Source organism: Zingiber officinale, chromosome 11B (genome assembly GCF_018446385.1).
Source record: "Zingiber officinale cultivar Zhangliang chromosome 11B, Zo_v1.1, whole genome shotgun sequence".
In the NCBI taxonomy this organism is placed as follows: domain Eukaryota; kingdom Viridiplantae; phylum Streptophyta; class Magnoliopsida; order Zingiberales; family Zingiberaceae; genus Zingiber; species Zingiber officinale.
This window is the reverse complement of record NC_056007.1, coordinates 88541494-88567258: the sequence shown is the minus strand read 5'-3', so window position 1 is coordinate 88567258 and position 25765 is coordinate 88541494. Positions and strand designations below refer to the sequence as shown.

Sequence of the window (25765 nt, the reverse complement as noted above, 5' to 3'; positions counted from 1 at the left end):
GTAGCTACCCCGCTCGGTCAAGCGGCGAGACCTGACCGTGGATGGAGCGGCTGAGCGGCTACCCCGCTCGGCCAAGCAATGAGACCACTGTAGTATCTCTCGATATCCTTTTGTGAGATAGTGTCGCTGACATGAGGCATGACCGACAGACAGATTGTACGACGGAAGCTTCTACTGTCTCGTCAGGGATATGCATGTCCTGTTAAGGTATGTTGTCAAAGGTACTTTCCTGACATATCCTTCATAGGACATATTGGAGAGTATGCCCATGCCTCGAGAAGCGCATACATCACCCACTAGGGCTCTATATAAAGGGGGGTCCATCACCGGCAGAGGTACACATTATTACTGTTTAATGTTAGTTCTACTGTTGCTCCTCTTCTTCTCCAATTATAGAGACTTACTTGAGCGGAGGGCCAACGTTGGAGACTCCTTTTCTGGCTTGGCACCGACGTTACTTATTTTCCAAAGCAGAGCGAGATTTACAGTCGGTCAACGAAGCCGCCATATCCCTAGTTTTCCATCTTCCCGCTTTCGGATAGGATCAACAATTTCCCAATATGACTTTATGTTTTCTAGAAGTGAATAAATTATAGGGGTATATTTACCTTGATGTGACACCCTTTATATTGAATGATGATGTATTAATGATAGTCTTCTCAGAGATACCGTGGTTAAGACATGAGGTATTGTCATATAAGATTAGTTTCGAAACTTAGCGTATTTGATCATACTTTCTTTCATGTCTTGACTATTGCACTAATAGTCAGTGACTATCTATAATTTAATTTCTTCATATTGATCTAGGGACAAATTGACAATGACACTCGGATAAACAAATCACATTTTGCCAAATCATAAAGGTCGAGAACAATGCGAGTTATCATGGACTATGATATCATAAACAAAGCTGACCGGTGACCAAGACGGCGCGTCAGTATCTATTCGTGGCTGAATCCAAACAAATTGACTTTACCTGACGCAGTGGATACCGTGAGGGATGGTTCTGGATTTGGCTGGCCATCCAAGTCACTCTCAACACGTGAATGCCTCCCACTGGATAGCTGCCGGATCCAACGCAACTCCACCACCTCCTGCTTTCTTGATCCCGTCCCAAATCGCCCTTTAATTTTCCATTATTATTGCAGCAAGCAATCAACGATGAAGTCGTCATCTTATCCCTAACGATCTCATACACTTTTTGTGATCCGAGGAATTTACCATTTGTATTTGTGATTGGATTGTGATCACGATCTGATCGTAAATTATTGCGATTTCTTTTTGGATTCATCGTCCCCATTAGATTATAATTTTTGTTCGGAGCGGGCGGCCGAAAATTACTGGACGCCGAGCGAGGGTGTCTTCCAGGTGACCTCTGATCGTCTGTTCCGAATAAAAGCTATAACCTGATGAAGACGGTGAACTTAAGAAGAGATTATAACTATTTACGATAGGATCATGATCATGATTCAATCGTAAATATAAGTGACACAGCTTCTTAAAAAAAAAAAAAAAAACTAGCCCAGAAAATCCTGCCTCGATTCTTGGTATTGGATAAAGAGGGTAAAAGGGAGGAAAAGGGAAAAAGGGTAAAGGGAAAAGGAAGGCCGGGGGGACGAAATAAAGAAACGGAGTTCAAGATGAAAACGGAGATCGAGGCCGAAGAAGCTCGAAAACCCTAACAGCTTACGGATCGGAATCCTCTCTCCCGCGGGTCAGGTAGTCTCCGGTTCCTTCCTGTTCCTCGAGCTTCTCCTCGTCGAATGGTGCCAGTCAATTTCCGCATCGCGTGATCTCTCCGCCTCTCACGCCTCTTGCGGCACGTAGGGGCCTGCGATTCCACTGGAACGATCTCCTCTAAGCTCGGTGGGTCCGCGTCGGTCCTGTTCGGCTGGGATCAGCGATGGAGGTCTGCTGATGAGTGTAGAGGATTGCTCACTTTAGAGGTACTGTCGGAGCTTGCTCGTTTACTTATATCTTTATTCGACCTGGCCGTGAGCGATCCTTTGACGAAAAGATCCATTTTTGCTGGTATCTAAGTGAAAAATTGAAGCTTTGAGTATTATTATTTTTAAATTACGGTGCCTAACGGTGATGTAGATTATGTTTCTTCAGTTAATCTACACTAATACCGCAACCTTTGCTAACAAAACCTCCTTTTGACGTTACACCTAGACGTTCTCCTGAGTTAATTTTTGGAAGAGGATCCTTTCAGCAATGCGATCGTTGGCTGGTTTGAGAATTAAGTGGCATAACGTTGTTGTGAAGGCCCGTAGAAAGAGAAATTTTCTAGCTGTTAATGAAATGGATGCTTGTCAAATATTGTTTATGGCTAACCTGATTAGTCAGCATTGCTTAGATTTTGAGCTCTTTTTTATCAGTAATGTAAAGAACAACCAAGATAATGATGTTGTTTAGCTTAATCTGACCTTGATTTCTGGTTTGCAGGATTATTCAAAATGACATCAACAGCATTGTTGCTGTGTTATATGTCGGTTGTAGTATGCTTGCGATTGATTGTTGAGGCGAGACATGTCAGCCATATGTCAGCAGCGATGATAACATCTCCATCTGCTGCTCCTGTAGGTCGATGGGATCAAGTCTATTCCTTGATCTCTTCATCAAAGGTTGAAAATCATTTCCTAGAAAACCTTCCAATCAATAGAGAACACAGGAAGTACTCTTCACCGCTTGCTGCAACATCATCAATGACGTTCAGAGATTCAGTTGATTACAGGTCCCTGACCACTGTTAGGCTTCCGTCGCCAAGCATTTCAAGTTTAGTAAATACTTTCATGGATCATAGCATGTATCCTTCTACAGAGTTGGCTGTCACACCTTCACCTTTTGGATATTCTCCTCCAGCACATTCAAATGCAGTTCCAACTACCTTTACACAGCCACCATTGTCACCTCAAACTCGTAAGATTAATTTGCTATTTTAACTCGTTGACCTGTTTGTCTAAACTCTCAGAATTAGGATAATAAACTCTCCTTTTCATCATGCGCCTCCCCATTTTTTACTTACTTTCAAGCATGTATTTTTTGGAGCAGAATGTTGTGAGTCTAATAAGGTGCAGAAGCGAGGTACTGAAGATTGCTATTGTGTTTACCCAGTGAAAGTTGAGTTGTTCCTACAAAATGTTTCTATGATTTCAAACTGGAGTTATGAATTTCTTCATGAACTAGCTTATCAGCTCAAGTTGGACATGGATCAGTTTGAGATTAACAATTTCTATGTTGTTGGTGCATCTGGATTAAATATCACAATGGACATAGTGCCATTTGACGGGATAAGTTTTTTTGCTGACCAGGTTCTTGCTATGAATTCTTCACTTGCACTGCATAGGGTTCATATCAATCCTGAGCTAGTAGGTGATTATAAACTTCTTAATTTGACTTGGTTCAGGCCACTGGCTTCTCCTCCTGGTAATTTTCTAGAAAAAAATTGATTTTTAAATGTTATTGAGTTCTTATATTTTGCTGATTGTTAGATATTTATTGAATGTTGTTTTTACTTGAAATTCATGTTCATCTAATAGTTGTTTTGGTTCTAAGTAGTTCTGCAGCACTCTGAGCCATGAATTTTTTGTGATCACCATTCATTTTTATGTTACAGATAAAGTAGTATGTTGTTGGACACATGAACAAGCATAAAATTGTGAATACGAAATAATTTCATAACATGTAGCAATAAATGTCAACCATTTCCATGAGGCCAATGATTTAAGTAAATTTGTGCATGTTTAGTTTACTATGGTTTAAGTGAATTTGTGCATCTTCCCCATAGAGAACTGTTGCATGATTTTATTTTAGTTTTGTCAAAGGTCGTTCCATTTGTGATGTTTCAAAACATGAGCAGAATCTAAAGGGAACGTATTGTGTATCAGCGAGACATACCAAAACCTTCCTTGTCAATGGTTTTAACTGGGGTGACAAATAGCTTGATGTTGATTGTTATGAATTTTATTTCTGATTTATTTTTTATTTCATGGAATTTTACCATATGCCACAAGTTCCCAAATCACTTAAAAGCTTACACGATGCAACTTTGATGACTGCACCTACTTTTATTTGGGACTCCAGAATTTGAGTGCTGCATCTCCATGATGCATCTCACAGTTCACAGAAATTTTGTTCAATAGACAAATTGACAAATACTAACCCCACCTACTGGGATAAGGTTGGTGGTTGTTGTTGTTGTAGACAAACTGACAAATACTCTAAGACAACAAGTCACCTAAAGCTTACGGGATGCAACTCCTATTTCTGCTCTTGCTCTTCTTTGTTTAGGCTTCAAAATTTGAGGAGCTGCATCTCCATCACGCACCTCACATTGCAAAGAAACATTGTTAAGTAGCCAAACTGACAAATACTCCATGATTGCTTATATCTTATATATTCTTGTGACTGCCCTTGTTTGTTGTGTTTTTCAAGAAAAATAACATAAGAAATGGCTACTGATTTACTTTGCTAAAATTTTATGTACTTTTATAATTTCCTGTTCAATGGAACTGATTGATATTTTTTCCATAAAAATGATTTATATTGTCAGATGAGATGACATAACAAATAACTTCTCAATTATTCAGTTCCTTCTCAGTCCATCTCACCGGTGGCTTCACCACCTGGGATACCCTACTTACCTACTTTTACGACGAAGAGTGATACTGGAGATGACAGGAAACACTCAAATTTTTTATTGGTTATTGGAATATGTATCGGTGTCCTGGTTGCTGTTACTTTTGTTTCTCTTATCCTTTGTTTTTGTTCATCTCGCAAAAGGATGGAGGTGCCGACAGAAGAAGGTATGTGCTTAAAGTTTATTTTATGTTTAAACTTGTATCTATCAGTAGCATAATGCAACTTGTACAAACATTAGGAGGAAGCAAAAGAAACTATTAAAAATGGGGGAAATCATTAGAATTTGATACCATAACCTGTCCCTGTTTTCTGTGGTTATTATTCATTAATCTAAAATCTACACCGAAGTTCTTATATTTTATGTTGTTTATAAGAAGGGGAGCCTTGGCGCAAGGATAAAGTTGTTGCTATGTGACCCAGAGGTCACGGGTTCGAGTTTTGAAAACAACCTCTTGCAAAGCAAGGTAAGACTGCGTACAATAGACCCTTTCTCGGGACCTGCATTGGCAGGAGCTTTGTCCACCGGACTGTCCTTTTTATAAGTAGGTCCTTAATATTTATAATTAGTTCTCTCCTTAAAGTGACTCAAAGGTATTATGAAAATCCAGCTTATTATAGACAGACTAAAACGCTGATTACTTAGAAGGAAGATGTAAAGGAAAGGAGGGAAAGGATAACAAAGATATAAATAAATGATGGAGCTTACATATATATTTTGTGAATCTTTCCCTCCTTTTACTTATATCATTCCGACATTCTACCTTAGGTAGCTCCCATTTGCCTATATAGTGCAACTTCCATATTTACAAATTAGGCCTTGGTAATCCGACTATGCCTTCTCTTTGATGAAGTGACAATCAATATCTATGTGGTTTGTCCTCTCATGGAACACTGAGGTTATGTGAATGATAGTTTGGCTGTCACAAAACAACTTCTTGGATCTTTAAGATGAAGTCCTGACTTTTTGGTCATCAACTATTTAACCCACATAAGCTTGCATGTAGTTAGGGCCTTAACATTTGAACTCTACCTTTGCACTTGATCTAGTTACGACAATATGCTTTTTGTGCCTCTAGGAAATAAGATTACCTACTAGAAGGCCAAAATAGTTTGATGTGAATTTTGCATCCATGGGAGAATCTACCTAATTGACATTAGTGCACCTATAATCATAAGGTGATCTCGATCCTAATATAAAAGAGTACTCTTTAGTTTCTGTAGAATTTTATAATAACATAAAGCCTCAAATAGTTAATTGATCACACTTATTGTAAATGGTAGGTTTGGTCTTATAGTTATGAAGTAGTTTAGTTTTCCATCTAGCCTTTTATACCTTCCTGAAACATAATGACTAATGGCTTCCCCTATCCTTGCATTAGTTTGATATTTATATCTACAGAGGTATCAGCTGGTTTATCTCCCAACATATTAGTCTCCAACAAGTAAAACACATATTTTCATTTGGAGATAGTGTCTCTAGTTGAGTGGGCCACCTTTGTACCAAGAAAAGGTCCTAGGTCTCTTTGATTCTAGTCTGAAAGGGAGATGAAGATATGTGTTTTAGGTTCATGAACTTTGTAGAGTCAGCATCTTTATGATGATATCATCGATAGAGACGATGAGAATGCACTTTCTAGATGGAGAGGTATGATGAAATATTGGGTGGTTTGATTCTTTTGATCATCCTAAACTAAAGGATAGATAAATTGAATTTACTTAATTGCTCTCTAGGGGCTTGCTTCAAACCGTACAAAGATTTTTTAAACTTGCATTGTAGGCCACACTCCTGAACAACAAATCGTAGTAGTGATTTTTTTCTTTTCCAAATTGTCATACATGTTCAGTTGTTGCCCTAGATTCAATTACAAGCTTATTAGTTAAACAAAAATTAACTTGCTTCCTCAATGATCTATTTTAATATCACCAACAAAATTTTCTTTTGCAGTGAAGTCTACTAGAACAGCAGATGCAGCTTCTGTGGAAGGTTGTCTTCCATATCCTTCAAGTACACGCTTCCTTTCTTTTGAGGAGCTTAAAGAGGCTACACATAATTTTGAGCCTGCTAGCATGGTTGGAGAAGGTGGATTTGGTCGTGTGTTCAAGGGTGTGCTGAGTGATGGTACTGCTGTTGCTATCAAGAAGCTCTCTGGTGGAGGACACCAAGGAGACAAAGAATTCCTGGTTGAGGTTGAGATGTTGAGCAGGTTACATCATAGAAATCTTGTCAAACTGATTGGTTATTATACCAGCCGCGACTCATCACAGAATCTTCTTTGCTATGAGCTAGTTCCAAATGGAAATCTGGAGTCTTGGCTTCATGGTATTATTAGTTCAGGCTGTAGTTATATCATTAAGAATTTTATGCCATGGAATTCTTATGAGGGAAAGCTTCATGATGTGATGTTGATATCTATCTTTTCTCCAGGTTCTTCAGGAACAAACTGTCCTCTAGATTGGGACACAAGGATGAAAATTGCCCTTGATGCTGCTAGAGGTTTAGCTTACCTTCATGAGGATTCACAGCCCTGTGTGATCCACAGGGATTTTAAGACATCCAATATATTGCTGGAAAACAACTTCCATGCCAAGGTTTCTGACTTTGGTCTGGCAAAGCAAGCACCTGAAGGGTGTGCAAATTATCTTTCTACACGTGTTATGGGAACATTTGGGTGAATTAGCTTTCTCTTCATTTACATTGACCTTATTTTCTTCCATATAAGTGCACTTTTGAGATACATATCATATCAGGTACGTAGCGCCTGAGTATGCCATGACAGGACATTTGTTAGTAAAGAGTGATGTGTACAGCTATGGAGTAGTTTTACTTGAACTATTGACAGGAAGGAGGCCTGTTGATATGTCACAACCTTCTGGCCAGGAAAACCTAGTAACTTGGGTTAGTTCTTTTACAGCATCTACATACAAAATCAATTTTTTTATTTTTGTTGGCATCAGTTTTTTTTTTTTCCTATAAACTATATCTTACTATCATCATTATGTCATCAACCCAAATTTGTACGGACTTTTGGGGGTTGGCTTGTACAAATATATCATGGTCATTCATTAAAGGGTTAGGCAGCATGGTTGAAACTTGACTGAATGTAGTGATGAATGAACATATTGATTGACATATGACTGCAAGTTGCAAAATAATAGAGTGAAGAATAATATATCAGCAATAGCTAAATATTCTTAGAAAGAGCTCAATATTCTTAATAAAAATATTCTTCAAACACAAGTTCTGTCCAGCAACTTTGGCTATGTTTTTTATATCATATATCCAGCTCATGTAAGGAATTTAATTCTGGGCTGTTTTAGCTTGTGCAGCTCATACAATTCCCTCCACAAATAAGTAAACAAAACTCAACGAAGTATATAAAATGGACTAATTTGTTAATATAAAGAATGAACACTCATTTCATGTATGGTGGTACCTGCAGGCACGGCCAATTCTTCATGACGGTAATAGATTAGAAGAACTTGCAGACCCTCTGCTTGCTGGTAAGTATCCAAAGGATGATTTTGTGCGAGTTTGCACAATTGCTGCAGCTTGTGTTGCACAAGAGGCAAACCAGAGGCCTACAATGGGAGAAGTAGTGCAGTCCCTTAAAATGGTGTATCGTGTGGCAGATTGCCAGGATGCCCAGCCAACACCCTCAACTAATCCAAGGAATAAACCCTCAACAACCTATGAATCAGATGCCACTTCATCAATGTTCTCGTCTGGTCCTTTTTCAGGACTAAGCCTTTTTGACAATGACAACATTTCCAGAACAGCTGTATTTTCTGAGGATCTCCATGAAGGTCGGTGAGGTGGATGTTCAATGTTTAGATGTGAGTGCAGAATTGTTGGCTGGGTTAACTATTGAATTTTGTGTTATTTTTGTATATTGCGTTTGTCATCTTCAAATTTTAGATTCAAACACATGAAAATATTTATTCTTCTTTCCTCGATTATCACGTCGCATTGGTTTAAATTGCATCTAGTTACTTGGTTTGCTTTCAATTCTTTGTTTTTCTATGTGAGATATTAGTTTTTATTAGCAATGGATTATTAAGTTTATTATCAGCAGATCTCATGATTGTAATGCTGCTCGACCATATATCGATCCCCAATTCAGTTTCTGATGAAGAGGTATGTGAAAACTGGATTGTTTCAGAACTTAGTGATAGTATGTTCATATTAGAAATCTGCTGCCTAAAATCCAAAATTTGCAAAAGGTGACTGGGGCATGTCAAGTATATCAACATCAATAACCTGAGTTAGACTCAACTATCTGGGGTTGATTTTATGAATTTTAAACTCTATGCAAGGTAGGAGCACAGCAAATTTGATTCAGCTTTAACTATCAAGTCATGGAGAGAAGATGCTGCTAGTCAGTTGTATACTGTCTTCTCTGAAGAGTGAAGATACACTGATGTCAGTGCAGCATTTTGTAGTGTTTCTGGAAAGGGTTGTAAATGAAGCTGATCTCTGTTTAATTATGCTGATGAATTGGAAGAGTCATGTCTCTAATGTGGGCTCTCGATGCAGTTTTTTTTTTCAAATAAAAATAAAAATAAAAATAAAATAAAATTGGTGGAGCTCGGTGATCTTGCACAAAATGCAGTAGTTCCTTCAAATGTAATGCAGCTCTGTATGTGATACTGATAAGCATATCGTCTCATGTTGCATTTAAAGAAATTCAAGTATATTGCTTCTCTGAAGAGACTGTGGTGGTGTTCTAAATTTATATTCTGTATTTTAAAAAACATTCTTTCACCCTATGTTTCATTTCACATTGGTTTATTGTTTTAGTTACAAATGTGAAGGTATTAGTTACTTTATTTCTTAACAATTTAAGGTTTTTTTTTTTGGATATTAATAATATTTCCATGTTATTTTTATTGTCAACTGGCCGATCTGAATATTATAAGTAAATGATAATTCTAATTAGTCTTATTGATTATTTTTAGAGTGATCGATTTGATCTTACGAAAATTTTTCATTGATCATCAGAATAAATCGGAAAACGCACACGACAGTCAATTTAAAAATTTAATATCCTTTGGTTACGCTCTTCATTTAGAGAAAAAATTCTTATAAATGTATTGTAGTTGGAATTCGAATCGTGAATATCTGAATGACAATCTGAATATCCTACTACGGCACCATGATAGGCACCATGATAGAGGACTGAATATTACAAGTAGCTGGTTGGCACTGAAGTAATAATAATCGGAGATTAGTAATTAATTGGGTGCATTCGAGTTCGACTTCGTCTCCGATCGAGTCTTCGTCTCCGCTCACTTCACAATCGCACCCCTTTGTGCTGGCATAAAAATCCGATCGACCAGGACAACCTGGATCGCAGATCTCGGTGCCGGTGCTGATCTGCCTCCGCTGCTTTTCTGTGTAGGTCTTGCTTCCAAAACCCTAACTCGATCTCACATCTCATGATTCGCGCTAGGATTTTTCTTGGTGATTCGAGAAAGATTGCTGCAGTTCGCTTCTGTAATTTATTGCTGAATAATCGATGCAGATGAGGTTCTTTTCCATTTTACCTGTGCAGTGGCTGGCTTAGGAGATGCAGCATATTCCAACGACAATTGAGGAGCAGCTCCTCTTGAAGGCGATAAGGGACGAAAGCCCATGGGAAAACTTGCCGAAGAGACTTCAGGCGGTGCTTGCTTCGAAAGAAGAGTGGCACAGAAGGTTCCACTTCTGATTCTTCGTGTATTTGGACTGCCTTGTCAGATCGAGCATAGTAGTGTATTTATAGTTTCTGGTATGGAGTTCAGTCAAATGCTGGTCCCCTTGAAACCCAAACATTGGTTTTGCATGTTGGTTTTGGTCTTCGCGTCCCTGAATAATATCACGCTTCTGGTTCATGCTTTTGAATATGGAGCATTTTGCATGATCCTTTTTTGTAAAATTTGTAACTGTCAGTTGTATGCTTTGTTTGCATTCTTCATAAATAACATCAAATTTTTGTGGGGTGTGATTTAATACTTGCAAAAGCATGTGATTTCATGTTACCAGTCTCGAAAGCGTGATTTTATCTTATAACCAAAAATTCTCTGGAGCTCTCCTTAATATCTTTTCCAACCAAAGTTTAATTTTTCCTAAACCAAAAAATGTTTCTGTTGCAGTTTTCTTGTTTATCATCCAACAAATTTGTGGTTTAGAGCTTGTCGGATACAACTATTGATGTTTCTTATTGACTGTGTTTCTTTCATCTATAGATTACATGGAGTAGATATGTAGTCGATACCTAAATTTTATTATGGACACAGGATCATCAACCACTGCATCAAAAAACGTCTACAGTGGAATCATTGCTTTGCACGCAAAGTCTGCAAAGAAGGAGAATATTATGAAGAGATGATGCGCTATCTGCGTAAGAATCTAGCTGTATGTGCTGGAAACTGATTATTTTTTATGTATACCCATCTTTCTCCATGGTTCATAGATATTCTAATGTGTAGGGGATGCTAGCATGTAGCACTTTGCAAATGTGTAGGGGATGTTAGCATGTAGCACTTTGCATCTCTACTTGCACTTTTTTTTTTCACTTCATGTTTTTCCTTAATTTTGCCATGGTATTTTACAAATTTCTAAAATTTCCAAAACCTGATTATGTATAGTAGCTGGATGCACATTTTACTCTTGGTTTCAATTGTGTTTCTGATTCTTTAGTATTATGAATTGACGTATTGCCATTTCAGTTATTTCCCTACCATCTTGCGGAATATGTTTGCCGTGTAATGAGAGTGTCACCATTCAGATATTACTGTGACATGATCTTTGAAGTTTTGAAGAATGGTAATTCTCCATTTCTCTTAACTCCTACATTTAGTTCCTCTCTATATTTTCAACTCTCACCTTCGAGTAGCCTTTTTTATCTAGGGATTTCCTTGCCTTATGAACATAAGAATGTGAAATAGAGTCTTGCTAAAACGTAGTTATGGATGAAAAGTAAGACCAGAGGACTTGTGTCTTAATTTTCATGTACTAATATTCCTGAAGCATTCTGGATTCTTTGCACAAATGGGATATAAACTTCATTGATGTTTCTAGCTGAAAACAATCAATTTATATGTGTAATTATGCTAGCTATCAAAGTTTAAATTAGAGACCTCAAGTGCTGGGCCCTGCATTATCGTGTAGCTGGTAGTTACTATTATGCTCAGTTTTACATTGACATCTTACTATTGATCATGTAGCAAAAACTTCCAAACAAGTTCATTTCCATGTGGATTTCTGTGCAGAACTTTGCATTAAGTGGGTACCTCAATATTTGTTTGGTTGAAGAACTTGGTAGTTTCTTCTATTTTATTGGCATGGATGGATACACAAGTGTTTTGTGTTTATTACACCTTGTTTTCTTTATTAGTTGCAGTGTTCTTGTCTTCTCCCTTTTTGATCTATCCTTTCTTACGTATGCGTGTTACACAAGAAAAGAATTTAGACATGCCTTTATGGTCTTTTGAATTTACACATGCCTTTATGGTCACAAAAGAACTTTATGCATATCTAACGTTCCAAATAATTCGCAGAGCAACCTTACGATAGCATCCCAAATTTCAGTGCTGCAGATGCTCTGAGGCTTACCGGAATTGGTCGAAACGAATACATCGATATTATGAACAAGTGCAGATCGAAGGTCCATTTATTCCTTATCATGTGTGCATGGAAAGGGTTTGCCATTTCTTTAATTTGTTAACTTGGTTTGTTTTTCCATGTATAGTAGGCCTCATTTATTTTGCTTTTCGTAATCCTGTGTGATTGCCTTTTTCATCCATTAATGTGTATACGTGGTTAACTCAATGTGCTAAGGTTGTGTGGATGATGCAAAATTAACCGGTGGTATTTTGCTAAGTTATCATTAGTGTACATACGTTAATTATTAGTAGATTATTGTGCGTAGCCATATTTATTTTGCATAGATATAGTCTATATGGGAGGTTTCTTTGGTTTTATAGAACCTTAACATTATCCTATCATTGACAACTGCCTTCTCACTTCACCTACATTTGTGGTATGAGATTAGATCAATATCTCTGTAGAAAAAGGTTAACAAATTGACGCTGTTATTTTTTATTCTAATGGTGTCCAAGTGAGGGTGATTTATTCCATCTCTTGCCTAATTATTTTCTTCCTAAGTCTATCTGCTTCACCTACGCCTTATTATCCACCATCCATCTTTTTACCTGTCATCTTCATTTTAAGAATCTAATGGTGAAAGTCTATCTTTTGGCATTTCTCTAGCGAACTCTATATTTTTGGCATTTTTCATAGAACTTTAGAAAAGTGTTAATTTCTTATAAATCTTTCTTAAACACTAAAAACTCAACAACTTGCCTTTCTTCATTTGTCTTCCATCATATACATGGGGATGTCGAAGGTATAAACATGATCCCCATTTTATTTGTGCATAAAATCCATCCATTTTGTAATAGTATCGAAGTTGGCCATATGAAGAACAAAAGGACTAAAGGAGAAACAGGTTCATGTTCTTACTAATGACTTTTTTTTTATTTGCTCGGCACAAACCATTTTCTTGATGACAATAGAATTTTAACAAGGAAATGTTCTTGTTATTGTTCACTTAAGTACATAGGTGAGTCACAATTTGGTGAGTCTATTGCCAAATCCAAATATTTTGGAAAGAATCCTAGAACAATTCCTTCCTTGATGATGGTTACTTAGGTTAATATTTCCAACTTCATGTTAGCATTTAATGCCGGGATTACATTTTTTATTACTATCGATTAAGCACTAGATGCCCATCAAACTGATCCAATACTCAAACCACCTTTATGAAGTCATGTTCGTATGAATCAATTGTAATCTTTTGTGGAATACCTATTTCAACATACTACTTATTAGAGTGGGAGATCTAAAGATATCTTTAATTGCCATAATATGCAGAAGCAGGAAGCTCTAGTGTTGGGTGTGTTAGAATTAGACTTAAGAATGGTTAGAATTACAATTATATGTCGATAGGTTTTTATCCCACATTGGGTATTTAGTTATTCAATATATATTGTATAATGATCCTCCTTATACAATTACAATATAGTATTTTATCCCTCTTAACTTGGTATTAGAGCAACTTCCTTTTTCAGTGTTAGGGTTTTCTTCTCAATCCCCTTGATGGCAAGCTGCAACGTGGATTTGATACTGATGCGACCATCCTTTCTTCTACCATGCCGCTGCAAAATCCTACATCTATAATTTATTTTCTCTCTCATTCAGCACCCACCCCTCTCAGTTTACTCCTATGAAACATCAATGCTATCCTCTACAACTCTACCATTAAGATCCGAATCTGAATTCCCAGAGGTTGTCCTTACTCACAACTGTATCCACAGTCCACACTGCATGTTCACCAAGCATTGAATCTATGAAGACACTAGCTCACCGTTTACTAAATGCTTGAAGTGTAATTTATAATCCATCAACTTCTGTCTTCTATAATTTTAAGTATCCAAGTTGGTTGGGCAAATGCTAATATTTAGTCTCCTTATACATTGGCTCGACTTCATATGATACTTTCCTACTTTTCAATCCAACAATACCATGGAATTTCAAAGGAACTATTTGTTTTTTTGTAATCTCATGATATTTGTCTGTTTCTTTTTCTCTCGTTCCATTTTTTCTTCAGATAGTGTTTAGCTGCTGCTGGACTTTGTTATTGCATTGAGCCCTGACTGGTATGTTTTCTTGGATGTTTCTAGAAGATTATGTGGAAGCTGAACAAGTCAATTGCTAAGGAATTGCTCCCCACACAGCCTGTGGATTTTCCAATTGAGCCATGGTGGGGAGTTTGCCTTGTTAACTTCACACTGGAAGAATTCAAGGTCTGTTTCCTTGGCCACCTTTGTTGATAAATAGTGGAAATATGATAGTTGGTGTTCCTGCATATACTTTCACTTGTCATTCTGACCATACGAGTCGCCCAGATTTTGCTTCATGCATCTAGCTTGAAGATATTGACTATTCATTATTGATTCAGTGGAGATTCTTTCTTGGTAATGCTGTACTAGCCAATTGTTTGAATGGTTTCTAGTAACTTGGTTTTCCTCTATAGAAACTCACTGAAGAAGAAACAGCAACCATAGACAAGGTCTGCAAGGAGGAAGCAAATTCCTTTGTTCTTTTTGATCCTGGCATTGTAAGAGGTCTTTACAGAAGGGGATTGATATATTTTGATATTCCAGTTTATCCCGATGATCGGTTCAAAGGTATGTTCACATTAGGCACTGCTCAAATTAATTTGGCTAAATACTCATTACAAATTGATGGAGCTCGATGTATCCTTACCCTTTTCTAACCTAGTTGACAATAGTTTGGACTGTGGTGCATAGAATGTCTTGTCCATGCCCAATTGACACTTTGTTACATAAATGTTCCCGTCAATTAGTCATTTATCCACTGGATCATTTACATTTTGCTTTGTATTTTCAATGTTTCACTATCGACTTCATGTTATGTATGACTGATGCTGTGTATATATTAAAACTATACCACTTGATGAATTTAAGAAGCGTATGCAGTTTGTTAGAATAATAGTCCCTCATCGACTTTTCATTGAACAATATAAGGTGTGGCTGTCATAATTTGTCTTTAATAAACAATATTATTTCTCTTTCCACTTTGACTTGGTAGTGAAACAGGCGTTTTACCCTCAACAATTTCTGCCTCCCCCTATCCTTACATGTCAACTTTACCTTCACCTGACTGCTACAATACCACAGCAGGGTATTAAAGTAATTGGTGGTACTGTACTGTTGTGCCTCGCTACTGTGCATTCACTTCTGTAGTTAGTAAATAGATCTTAATATTATATTATAGAAAACTGTTTATTTTTTCCCTCATAGTTCTTTCTCAAGTCCTTTCGTATCTTCTTCACATGACTAACGTCTATTTATTCAGTTTCCAGGCTTGAAGGGTTTGTTTCAAACAGGGAACAATCCTATGAGGATCCAATTGAAGAGTAAGATAGTTTGAGCAGAAGAGATTGTCAAACCAATGTTATGAATTTTAGTTTTAACATTCTTGCTCATCAGGTATCTTTAGTTGCATATGAAATTTTGCTGCAGGTTGTTGTATGCAGTTTTTGTTGTCTCAAGTGAGAATGCTACTGTTGCTGAATTGGCAGCTACTCTGCAGGCTGACCTTTCTCAGCTGCAGGCAGCTGCATCATTTGCTTGCCGATTGGGCTGGGCTGTAAAGCTTTTGGATCCAGAATCTGTCCTTCATGATTCGAGCATTCATGGATTGGCTAACAATATACTAAGTGATGACGAGGAAGGTTCTAATGTTAGCATTAGCTCAGAAAAATCTGGTCAGCAGAATCATGGTTTGGTAGCCGAGAAAGATAGAACAATTTCTGGCATTGCTCATGTTGCTTTTGTTGTTGATGCCAATATAACTTCCTATTTGATGATGGGTTCTGTTTCACCAGGTTTGCTCCATTTTTTGTCTCATTGGTATTCTCACACGTCTTTTTGTATATCAGTTCTATTGCTAAATTGAACAGAGTAAAATTGAGCCACAAGAGTAAAGTTTCAACATTTTGAGGATGAACTATGATGAGAAATTGTGAGGATAAAACCTCTACAAGTTCAATTTTTTAAAATTAAGGCACAAGAGTAAAATTTCAACAGTTTGAGGATGAACTATGATGAGAAATCATGAGTATAAAACCTCTACAAGTCAATGAACTAGGACACCTTTTAGATTTGCTCAATATGAGCAAGTAAAGTTATACTCAATTCCTAGAAGTCAAAACTTTGTGCCCTTGCTCTCTTGAAGCTAGTATGTCATTGTTATAATCATTTCTCATATGCAGTGGTAGGTTTGTAGTGATGTTATTGAGTTGTACTTTTAAAAAAAAACAATAATTTCATATAATTAAACATCATGATTCACTCAATAACCACTTAGGAACAAGAGAATTTTATCTCCTACTGCTTTGATTACACAGGTAGGATTTTTTTAATATTTATTAGTTAGTTGTAGTAATTCCTTATCTATTGCTTGCAGGTTTGAAGTCTCATGCTGTAACGCTCTATGAAGCTGGAAAACTTGGTGATTCTAGTATTGCTGAACTCTGCAAGGATCTTTCTACATTAGAAGGGAAAAAATTTGAGGGTGAATTACAGGAATTTGCCAATCACGCTTACAGCCTTCGTTGTGTCCTTGAGTGTCTTCATTCTGGTGGAATAGCTGAAGATGACAAGAATGAGAGAACAATCAATTCAGCTGATACACGACTCCATCAGTCTGGTGGAGTAGATAATGGTGACAAGAATGAGAGAGCAATTAATCAAACTGGTATACAGAATTACTTTGTGGATGCTACAAGTTCACTTGTATCTGAAATTGAGATTTCAGACACAAATGAAGCAAAGATATATCATAATGTTGATTCTTCAACACACAGTCACACTAATATTCACCGGACTGATTCTTCTGAGGAATGTGATGGTGCAAATGTTCATCTTCTACCATATTCAGAAACTTCAGCTAAAGATAACACATCCAGACAGGAAAATTATTCACCTTGGGATCAAAAGATTCCATCTTTAGATGGTCCAGAAAACGAAAAGATCATTCAAAAAAGAAAAAGGAAGTACCGTGTTGATATTCTTCGTTGTGAAAGCTTGGCTTCTCTTGCACCGGCAACATTAGATCGTCTGTTTCTCAGGGACTATGATATTATTGTGTCAATGGTTCCACTTCCTGCTTCATCAGTTTTACCAGGTTCTTCAGGTCCGTTCCACTTCGGTCCACCCTCATATTCTTCAATGACACCATGGATGAAACTAGTTTTATATACTATAGTGGAAAATGGACCTATCTCAGTTGTCTTGATGAAAGGACAGTGTTTGCGATTGCTTCCTGCCCCATTAGCTGGTTGTGAGAAGGCACTAATATGGTCTTGGGATGGTTCTACAGTCGGAGGCCTTGGAGGCAAGTTTGAAGGGAATTTGGTTAATGGAAATGTATTATTACATTGCTTAAACTCAATCCTTAAGCATTCGGCTGTGCTGGTTCAACCTCTTAGTAGATATGATCTTGATAATTCAGGAAGAATGGTGACTGTGGATATTGCATTACCGCTTAAGAATTTTGATGGATCTGTTCAACCTGTTGGATCAGACATGGGACTAGATCCAGAAGGAATTGCAGACTTAAATACATTGTTAGAGGAGCTCTCTACCAAAATAGAATTATTAACAGTTGGTTATATTCGCCTTCTAAGATTGAGGAAGGTGATACAGTCAGAGATGTTTTCTTCAGATGATGAAAAGTATGAATGGGTTCCTTTAAGCTTGGAATTTGGAATTCCTTTGTTTAATCCCAAATTATGTGGCAGAATTTGTGAAAGGATATTCTCATCACATTTACTGCAAACAGACTGGCTTAGCGAACACCATGATGCAATGCAAAGTCTAAGAAAAAGATTGCGTGAGCTTTGCTCTGAATACCAAGCAACAGGCCCAACAGCGAAGTTGTTTTACCATATCGATCGGGTTCGGGAATCACCTCGTCATTTGATCAGCTATGCAAGTGGAAAATGGAGCCCACATTTGGACCCTTCAACGCCAATTTCTGCAGCCTCTAGTGAACATCAGAGGCTCAAACTTGTAAATCGGCAACGGTGTCGAACAGAGATTCTTAGCTTTGATGGGAACATGCTCAGGTAATTCAACAATATGGTTTGCATTCTATTTTATAACTATTGAAAGGGATTTATGAGCTTTATTGGTTTCCATTTGAACCTGCAATTTAATTTTTATTTTCCAGAATGTGGCAATTAAAAATCTATCAAAAATTTCAATTTTCTTAAATCTTTTTCAACTCTCCTTTTAATTTTTATTATCTTTTTTTATCATAAATTTGAAGTCTCTAAAGATAATAAAATTTCTTAATTTTATTCTAGCACCGCTATGTTGTAAACTTTTTGAGCTTGTACTTCCTTCCGTCGTTTTTGTGTTTCTCCATTTGAAATGTGCTATCTGATCTTCTCTTCCTTTTTATGCTGATGATCATGATGCCTGACTGTGGTCTTATGAAGGATCACATAATGAGTTTTGCATCAACTATCAGAGTTTGTCATCAATTATTTCTGATATCTAACTGTTTCTGTAAAAACTTAGCTATGTAGACTGACTATTTGTTGCCTTGATTCTGTCCAACTCTCTTGAAGTTTGTCTGCCTGCAGGTCTTATGCGCTTGGTTCTATTTATGAAGCTGGTGGACATCCATTTGAAGAGTCAACGTCTTCCGGTGGAACAAAACATGATGAATCTGATGAGGACAACAGTCGAGAAGTTGCCCTGCCTGGTGTTAATTTATTGTTTGACGGGGCATTGTTGCACCCATTTGATATAGGTGCATGCTTGCAAGCTAGACAGCCTGTTTTGCTAATAGCCGAGGCATCATCCGCATCTACTTCAATGCAGGAAACTAGGACGTCCTTATAGTGTTATAACTTACAAGTTCGTGACAAGGCTAGCATGTCTCCTTTGTTTACTTGATCAGTTCTCTTGCAGCATCTCGAAGACTCACTGTCACCGTTCTATTCCAAGTATTATTTAATTCAAGCAGGTTATTTGTCCAACTATGATTGACCAAAATTTTTTTCGAGAATTTTTGGTTTGTCCATAAAATTTTCTTATCCGGGAGAATGAGTTGTGATATCATATATGCTCTATATTCCTTGTACACTTTGATCCTCTGCAACTACATTATGGTTGTTGTAGGCTGTTAGTAGTTTATTTGAAGAATATGATGAGGATAGATGCCTTTAAAGGGAGGAATAAAAAAGATGTGAGAATTTCTCTTAATATTAGATTCAATCCCAACCAATCGAATACCAAGTTTAAATAGATGAATGTTATATGACCTTGTTGTTGCTAATATAAACTAATAGTCATGACTTCTAATTGAGTGTTGTTTTTTTCATCAAAATTCTTCTCCTAAAATAAGATAAAATAAAATAAGAAGATAGAAATCAACAGTGCACTAGTGACATGTTACTTTTCTAATTTAGTGATTCTTTTATCAACTCAATTATTTTTCATCGGGTTTAATATCCTGCACATTGACGGTGTGTAACATTTATGTAACATCTATGGATAAATAAGAAGATAGAAATAATAGGGAGCTCCTTTAAATTTTAAAACTTAGGAGTGCCTTTTTGTTTTTATTTTTCCAAATACAAATAGGGGAAGCTGGCGAACAGGAGAGGAGGAATCCATTGGACGTTCCAGATGAAAACATTTTTCGCGATTCGCCTTCATGATTCATCGTGTCTCTTGTGGAAGTCTGGGACTTCTGCCGCACTGCCTTCTTCCCCGAGCCCTAGCAAATCCGCCGTTGATGGCGGACGACTGGCTCTGCTCTTGAACGAAGCCCTGCTTCACCCTTACATTTCCCGCTTCCCCTCCTCGTTTGTCGCCGCAATCATCTTCCATGACGCCCTCCCCCCTGATCCATGCACTTCGGACCCGATTCAGGGAAGCGAAGGTCGGAGTGGAGGACAACGACCGGTCTGTATTCCTCCTTTGCCCCTGTCTCGCTGTCCGCATCTTACTCCTCCTCGCGGCTTTCATTGTGCTCGCCGTCAAGTTTCGCCTCTTCTGCCGTGGTCTCTTCCGACCCACGCTCGCCCGCCTCATCCTCACGGACAAGTGCCACCCTTCCACCCGAACGCCGCATCTCGATTCTACTGCGCCTCGTCTTCTGCCTCCGATTCGGATGCGGATTCTAGCAGCGAGGTCCCCTCGCGTCCATCCGACGCGAAGGAGGCGGAGCGCGTTTGTAAAGTGATTGACGACCTCTTGCTCTCTGATCGGAGCATGGAGGCTGTGCTTGATAATTCCATGGTCGACCTCAACTCCTCTCTCGTGGTTAACGTCCTCCAACGTTTCCGACACGCCCACAAGCCAGCTTACCGGTTCTTCCGTTGGGCCCATGGGCGCCCGGGCTTCTCCCATGACTCTGAGACCTACACGAAGATGCTTAGCGTTCTCAGTAAGACGAGGCAGTTTGAGACGATGATGGAGTTTCTGGAAGAAATGGGCAGGAAGGAATTCTTAAATATGGACGCTTTCAAGATTGCGATTATTGGTTTTTCAGCCGCTCGTCAGATAAAGAAATCATTGGCCATTTTTCAGCTGATGAAAAAATTCAACTTTAAGGCTGGACAAGAGACATTCAACTGCTTGATCGAAGCTTTAGCGAAAGTAAAGCTCGGGAAGGAAGCTCAAGCACTCTTTGACAAGATGAAAGATCAGTACCCACCCGACCTCCGGACCTATACCTTTCTCCTCTCAGGGTGGTTCAAGTTGAAGAATCTCACGGAGGCTAGTAGAGTCTGGAATGAGATGCTGGATATGGGATTCGAGCCAGATGTTGTTGTATATAATACAATGATCGATGGCTTGATTTTGGGACACAGGAGATCAGATGCAATCAAGCTTCTCGAGCTCATGAAAGCTAAGGGCCCAGCTCCAAATTCTAGGACATACACAATCGTGATACAAGACCTCTGCAAGGCTGGGAAGATGGATCTTGCAGTCAATCGTTTCCAGGAAATGCTGGATGCAGGATGTGCCCGGGATGTTGTAACCTACACTTGCTTGATTGTGGGGTTTGGAAATGATCGGCAAATGGATAAAGTTTCTTCGCTGCTGAGTGAGATGACTGAGAAAGGATGCCCACCGGATGCTCGGACATACAATGCCTTGATTAAACTCATGACTAACAGAAACATGCAGGGTGATGCTGTTAGGATCTACAAGGAAATGATTAAAAAGGGCTTTGAGCCCACAATTCACACATATAATATGCTTATGAAATCTTGCTTCCATGGAAATAATTATCTGATGGGTTGTGCTGCGTGGGAAGAGATGGGACATAAGGGTATTTGCCCAGATATAAATTCTTATACTGTCTTTATTGGAGGCCATATACGCCACGGAAGGCCAGGAGAGGCATGCAAATACTTGGAAGAGATGATAAACAAAGGAATGCAAGCTCCTCAGATAGACTACAATAAGTTCGTAGCTGATTTTGCTAGGATGGGAAATCCTAATATACTATATGATTTGGCACAGAAGATGAATTTCTCTGGGAAGTTTAAGGTCTCCAATGTCTTCCATGGTTGGGCAGAGAGAATGAAGAAGAGAGTCATAAGGCGAAGACCCAATCAGACTGGAAGACGTCTTTTCTAAGACTGACTGATCAAGACAAGCATACTTAAACTAAGAGAAACCTTAACTAAGGCTACTTGGAAGATGTTGATGTAACATAGCTGAGTTTCTTCTTCTGGTATGTGATTTCAGGTGCTACTTCTGTTATGTGTTTGCACATGATTTTGAAATTTCATAACTGCTGATACCCGACATTTTCTGTGTGTTGGTATCTGTATTTCCTCTGTCTCCTTCATAGATTGTATGCATTGATGAAACTGGATCGGAGTTATAGACATACTCTTTGCATTACATATTAATAGGCTCAGCTGTTTCTCAAGGATGCATTTCAAACTATTATATGGCTTGACTGAGACTCATGGATTTTTTTTTTCTCATATAATGATTATGCTAATTGATAATGTTGTTTAGCTCAAATTTTGATGAATCTATTCATTTGCATCTTCCCTAATTTCTCATGATGAAAATATGCCTAGATTGAAATTTTATCACCATTTCACGCTTTCACTTAGGTGAACTATTATGGTGTTGCAGAGAAGACTTCTTAACTGATTGTTTGTGTTTTTTTTTTTTAAAATAACAAACTAGTTAAAGACGGTATCATTAAATGTGACCAGGCTATCGAACTTATGTTGTGCGGACTATGATTCTTGTATCTAGTATTTGTATGATGGACCTTGTGTATTTTAGCTTTTCATAAAATGCAAATGAAATAATAGATCTCCAGTTAAGAACTTATAATATCTTGAAACTGAAACTTTATAGTGTTACAAACATATTATCATTACATGTTGTAAATGTTACAACTCAATAAATTAAAGTCCCTTGATTTAATTTGATCTGATGACATTTGTTTTGTGTTCAGTTTTTGGCTATGGATACACGCTCATACCGAATCCCATTTATGACCTTGTAAGATCCCTCAGCATACTGAGTCATTCAAAAGTAATCTTCACAATGTTTTACAGTATAAACATTACAGGTTTTGGCATTGCATACTAACTAAACAGCCGGTACAGGTTTGAACATTCGATGCCTCTTTTATTTCTTTCCTTTTTTCTTTTACTTTTAAGCTGCTCATAAAGAAGAAACGGAAGGGCTGTTTCATTAGCTATGGCCATCAGTACCTCAATACAAGTGAAATTTACAAATATACTGCCTCAGCACTGTGTTAATAGAAACAAGGTGCCAGAGACTGAAGAAAGATTGGGAAATTAAGAACGATACAAATGTGTAGTCATAAACTTATTTGAATTCTGTGCTCGTCGTAGTGCTCTTCCAAATTTCCTCTCTGCGTGGAGAAAATTTCTTCGATCTGTAGAACGATTACAATAAAAACTCGAAGATAGCAAACAAGAGAAAATAGGGAAGTAGAAGGAGGAATAAAATAACTTACCTGAAGCTGCTGCTGCTGTAGGTTATCTTCTTGTTCCGCTTCCTGTAATGCTGCAATGAACCGCATTACCAAGTAGAGTGGCAGAAGGATTCCACTGGCTCTCAGTAGGAACACCTGTGAAACAGACATGATCTTAACTATTTTGACTCAGGTACATTTACATTTTATTCTTGTTTACATTTATTTATTCATTTATTAATAATTCAGGTTTTCAGATTTTGTCCGATACTTACAGTGAGAATGGTGAATGCATAATGATCCTCCCCAGCGGTCATCACACCAACGAGGTTTCTAACCAACAAGACAACAATGAACTGAAAACAAATCAAAGCAAATCATCAGTTACAACAAAGCCCAACCGGCTTAGAATGTGACTCGTCGAACATACAATGAGGGCGACCGATCGGAAGTACGACACCCGAAAGCTGGACGCCGGCGAGCACTCAGCGTAGTCGGAATCTCCATCGTCATTGACGTAAACAAACTCCGGGTTCCGAGGGTCATAATTGATCCTGGGAACTTCCAAGCTTCCTCTGCCAAAGAATGAACGCAGCTGCTTAACTAACAATCATATGAAAGTAATTACTGATGTGCTGTGTGGTGTGCACATGCATCTCAACTGAGAATGTGGTCATTATTTTTTGGGCCCCACTATATCCATAATTGAAAGCAGGAGTAGGGTTGGAACATGGGAGAAGGCTGCAAACACAAGGAGGAGAAGAGTTGCAGAGGTATGGGCCAGTAAGCCACCCACAATAAAGCCAAAGACTTCAAATTCAAACAAGAAAGGAAAAAAAAATGTGCTCAGCAATCAGCTCCAATGGAACAGGACACGAGGGGGGAGGCCCAAGAAATGTGATACTGACAAAGAAAAAGGGGGAAAAAAATTTACAGCGAGGTGAAGAGAGTTTAAGCTACCTGATCGTCACTTCCACATCCACCAAGGCCTTCTTCTGATTGACGGTGTATCCAGGTTCAAAATTCTGCAGAAAACATCTTATTCTTCATGAATCTGTTTATTAATCCATTAATCTCGAAGAAAATAACGAGAATCCAATTTCAGAACATGTGATTCTTGAGGAGGACATCATATCGATCGATCGAGCTAGAAATTGTGCTCAGCCGGCAGGAACACTGACCTGAAGGCAAATCTCGCAGACAACGCTTCCCTTCTCATAGCACCATCTCTGTATGCATTCCCTGTGAGCAAACTGGAATCGAACGCAAGATCAGACCTTTACGCAGAAACCGCCGTCGCGAGAAGACGAGAAGGGAAGGAAAGGCCTGACCTTGAGCGTGCCGGAGCAAGCGCAGGGGGATTCCATGGCGGTCGACCGTTCTTCCTCTTCCTCGTGGCAAATCCTGCAGAGGCACACGGTAACGGCAGCGGCGGCAGCAGGAGAGCAAACGGAATCCTGTTGATGAAGATGATCGTGATCATCTATCAGAAATCTGATCTCTTCTCGCCCTGCAAACTCCATCCCTCTTCTTCCTTCTCCCCTTTTTTTTTCCAGTAAATTAAATCGGTAGCCTGTTCTTGGTGCTGGAAGATATAAATAAGGATGGGAAATCGGAGGGAGAAAAGGACGGATATGTCCTCATCAATCGGCAAGCGAGTAGATAGATAGAGGAAGAAGAAGAGAGTCTCGTGTTGTTGGTCTACGATTGGAACTTGGATTTGGATTGATAAACAGTTGAGAGTCTGACCACCAAAGTTGAAATTGAAATGTTCCAAGTTGAATTGTTCCCCTCCCTCCCCCTTCCTGGGTATGCAGAGTTCTAGACATGTTTTGATCCCTCATGCTCTTATTTAAGGGTGGGCTATCTAACTTCAACCGTCCAATATATTCTGAAACTCCAATTCAAAATCTACTCGATTCATGCTTACCGATGTCTTAGTCGTGCTCAATCAAACCAGTTTAGAGTCTTGGAATATTCTTGATGTGATGGAAAAGTCATGCTGTCAACCAAAGTCAAAATATAGTAAATGCTACTTATGGAGGGTCAAATTCATCGTAAAAGGAACTCAAGTTGAGTCGGATAAGTCCAATATACTTATTCCACAGACGCAAAGCTAAACAAGAACAAGTCGGTTACCATAGCCCCTGTCTTGACTCAAATCCCTACTCAACCCCAAGCCTTGGCACCAACCCTTAGTCTCGGCTTCAATTACCATAGCCCTTGTCTCGGCCAAATCTTGACACCTTCCTTGGTTCAACCCTAAGCCCTATCATCAGCTCTCAGTCTTGGGTCTCTTAGGTAGGTGTGAGTATTTGGTTAATTTTGTTCATAAATTAATCAAATTAATCGAAAATCAATTTAGTGTTCGCTAACTGAATCAAATCAAAATTTTATTAAAATCGAATTAACCGAATTGGTTATTTCAATTAACACTTAATTAACTAAATTTATTTAAAATAACAATAAAAAGAATTTATATAAAATTAATATCAAATTAACCGAATTCTCACCTCTAGTCTTGGCTTCAACTACTAATAGTCTCTTACTCTT

At 38.3% G+C, this 25765-nt stretch overlaps 4 protein-coding genes across 17 annotated transcripts; 3 read left to right on the top strand and 1 right to left on the bottom strand.

The window, feature by feature from the left end:
• Positions 1-1581: 1581 nt before the first annotated feature.
• LOC122033562 (probable serine/threonine-protein kinase PBL7) lies at positions 1582-8604 on the top strand. Of its 3 annotated transcripts, XM_042592604.1 has the most exons (9): positions 1582-1719; positions 1828-1946; positions 2449-2922; positions 3055-3429; positions 4593-4808; positions 6590-6964; positions 7070-7313; positions 7393-7540; positions 8085-8604. In XM_042592604.1, the coding sequence occupies exons 3-9, from the start codon at positions 2460-2462 to the stop codon at positions 8454-8456; spliced, it is 2193 nt and encodes a 730-aa protein (XP_042448538.1). In that variant the 5' UTR covers positions 1582-1719; positions 1828-1946; positions 2449-2459; the 3' UTR covers positions 8457-8604. The 3 variants fall into 3 exon arrangements, with proteins under 3 accessions (XP_042448538.1, XP_042448537.1, XP_042448539.1); XM_042592603.1 differs by having other exon boundaries at positions 1592-1946; XM_042592605.1 differs by lacking the exons at positions 1582-1719; positions 1828-1946 and having other exon boundaries at positions 2595-2737; positions 2824-2922.
• A 1259-nt stretch (positions 8605-9863) lies between these two features.
• LOC122033402 (protein FAM91A1-like) lies at positions 9864-19319 on the top strand. 4 transcript variants are annotated; one of them, XM_042592409.1, is made up of 11 exons: positions 9864-10039; positions 10197-10339; positions 10921-11038; positions 11353-11449; positions 12184-12290; positions 14368-14490; positions 14721-14874; positions 15566-15626; positions 15733-16097; positions 16679-18341; positions 18864-19319. In XM_042592409.1, the coding sequence occupies exons 2-11, from the start codon at positions 10212-10214 to the stop codon at positions 19123-19125; spliced, it is 3078 nt and encodes a 1025-aa protein (XP_042448343.1). In that variant the 5' UTR covers positions 9864-10039; positions 10197-10211; the 3' UTR covers positions 19126-19319. The 4 variants fall into 4 exon arrangements, with proteins under 4 accessions (XP_042448343.1, XP_042448344.1, XP_042448342.1 ...); XM_042592410.1 differs by having other exon boundaries at positions 9864-10043; positions 14371-14490; XM_042592408.1 differs by having other exon boundaries at positions 9864-10043.
• A 572-nt stretch (positions 19320-19891) lies between these two features.
• On the top strand, positions 19892-25001 carry LOC122033674 (pentatricopeptide repeat-containing protein At3g62470, mitochondrial-like). 9 transcript variants are annotated; one of them, XM_042592785.1, is made up of 6 exons: positions 19892-21976; positions 22724-22770; positions 22841-22871; positions 23276-23405; positions 23490-24227; positions 24318-25001. In XM_042592785.1, exon 1 carries the CDS (start codon positions 19915-19917, stop codon positions 21877-21879), a length of 1965 nt encoding a protein of 654 aa, XP_042448719.1. In that variant the 5' UTR covers positions 19892-19914; the 3' UTR covers positions 21880-21976; positions 22724-22770; positions 22841-22871; positions 23276-23405; positions 23490-24227; positions 24318-25001. The 9 variants fall into 9 exon arrangements, with proteins under 9 accessions (XP_042448719.1, XP_042448716.1, XP_042448722.1 ...); XM_042592782.1 differs by having other exon boundaries at positions 22841-22877; XM_042592788.1 differs by having other exon boundaries at positions 19892-21990.
• LOC122033675 lies at positions 22940-24735 on the bottom strand. The gene is made up of 7 exons (XM_042592790.1): positions 24544-24735; positions 24394-24465; positions 24173-24237; positions 23643-23787; positions 23488-23568; positions 23255-23368; positions 22940-23173 (listed from the first exon to the last, which is right to left on the bottom strand). The coding sequence occupies exons 1-7, from the start codon at positions 24733-24735 to the stop codon at positions 23096-23098; spliced, it is 747 nt and encodes a 248-aa protein (XP_042448724.1). The 3' UTR covers positions 22940-23095.
• Positions 25002-25765: the final 764 nt, after the last annotated feature.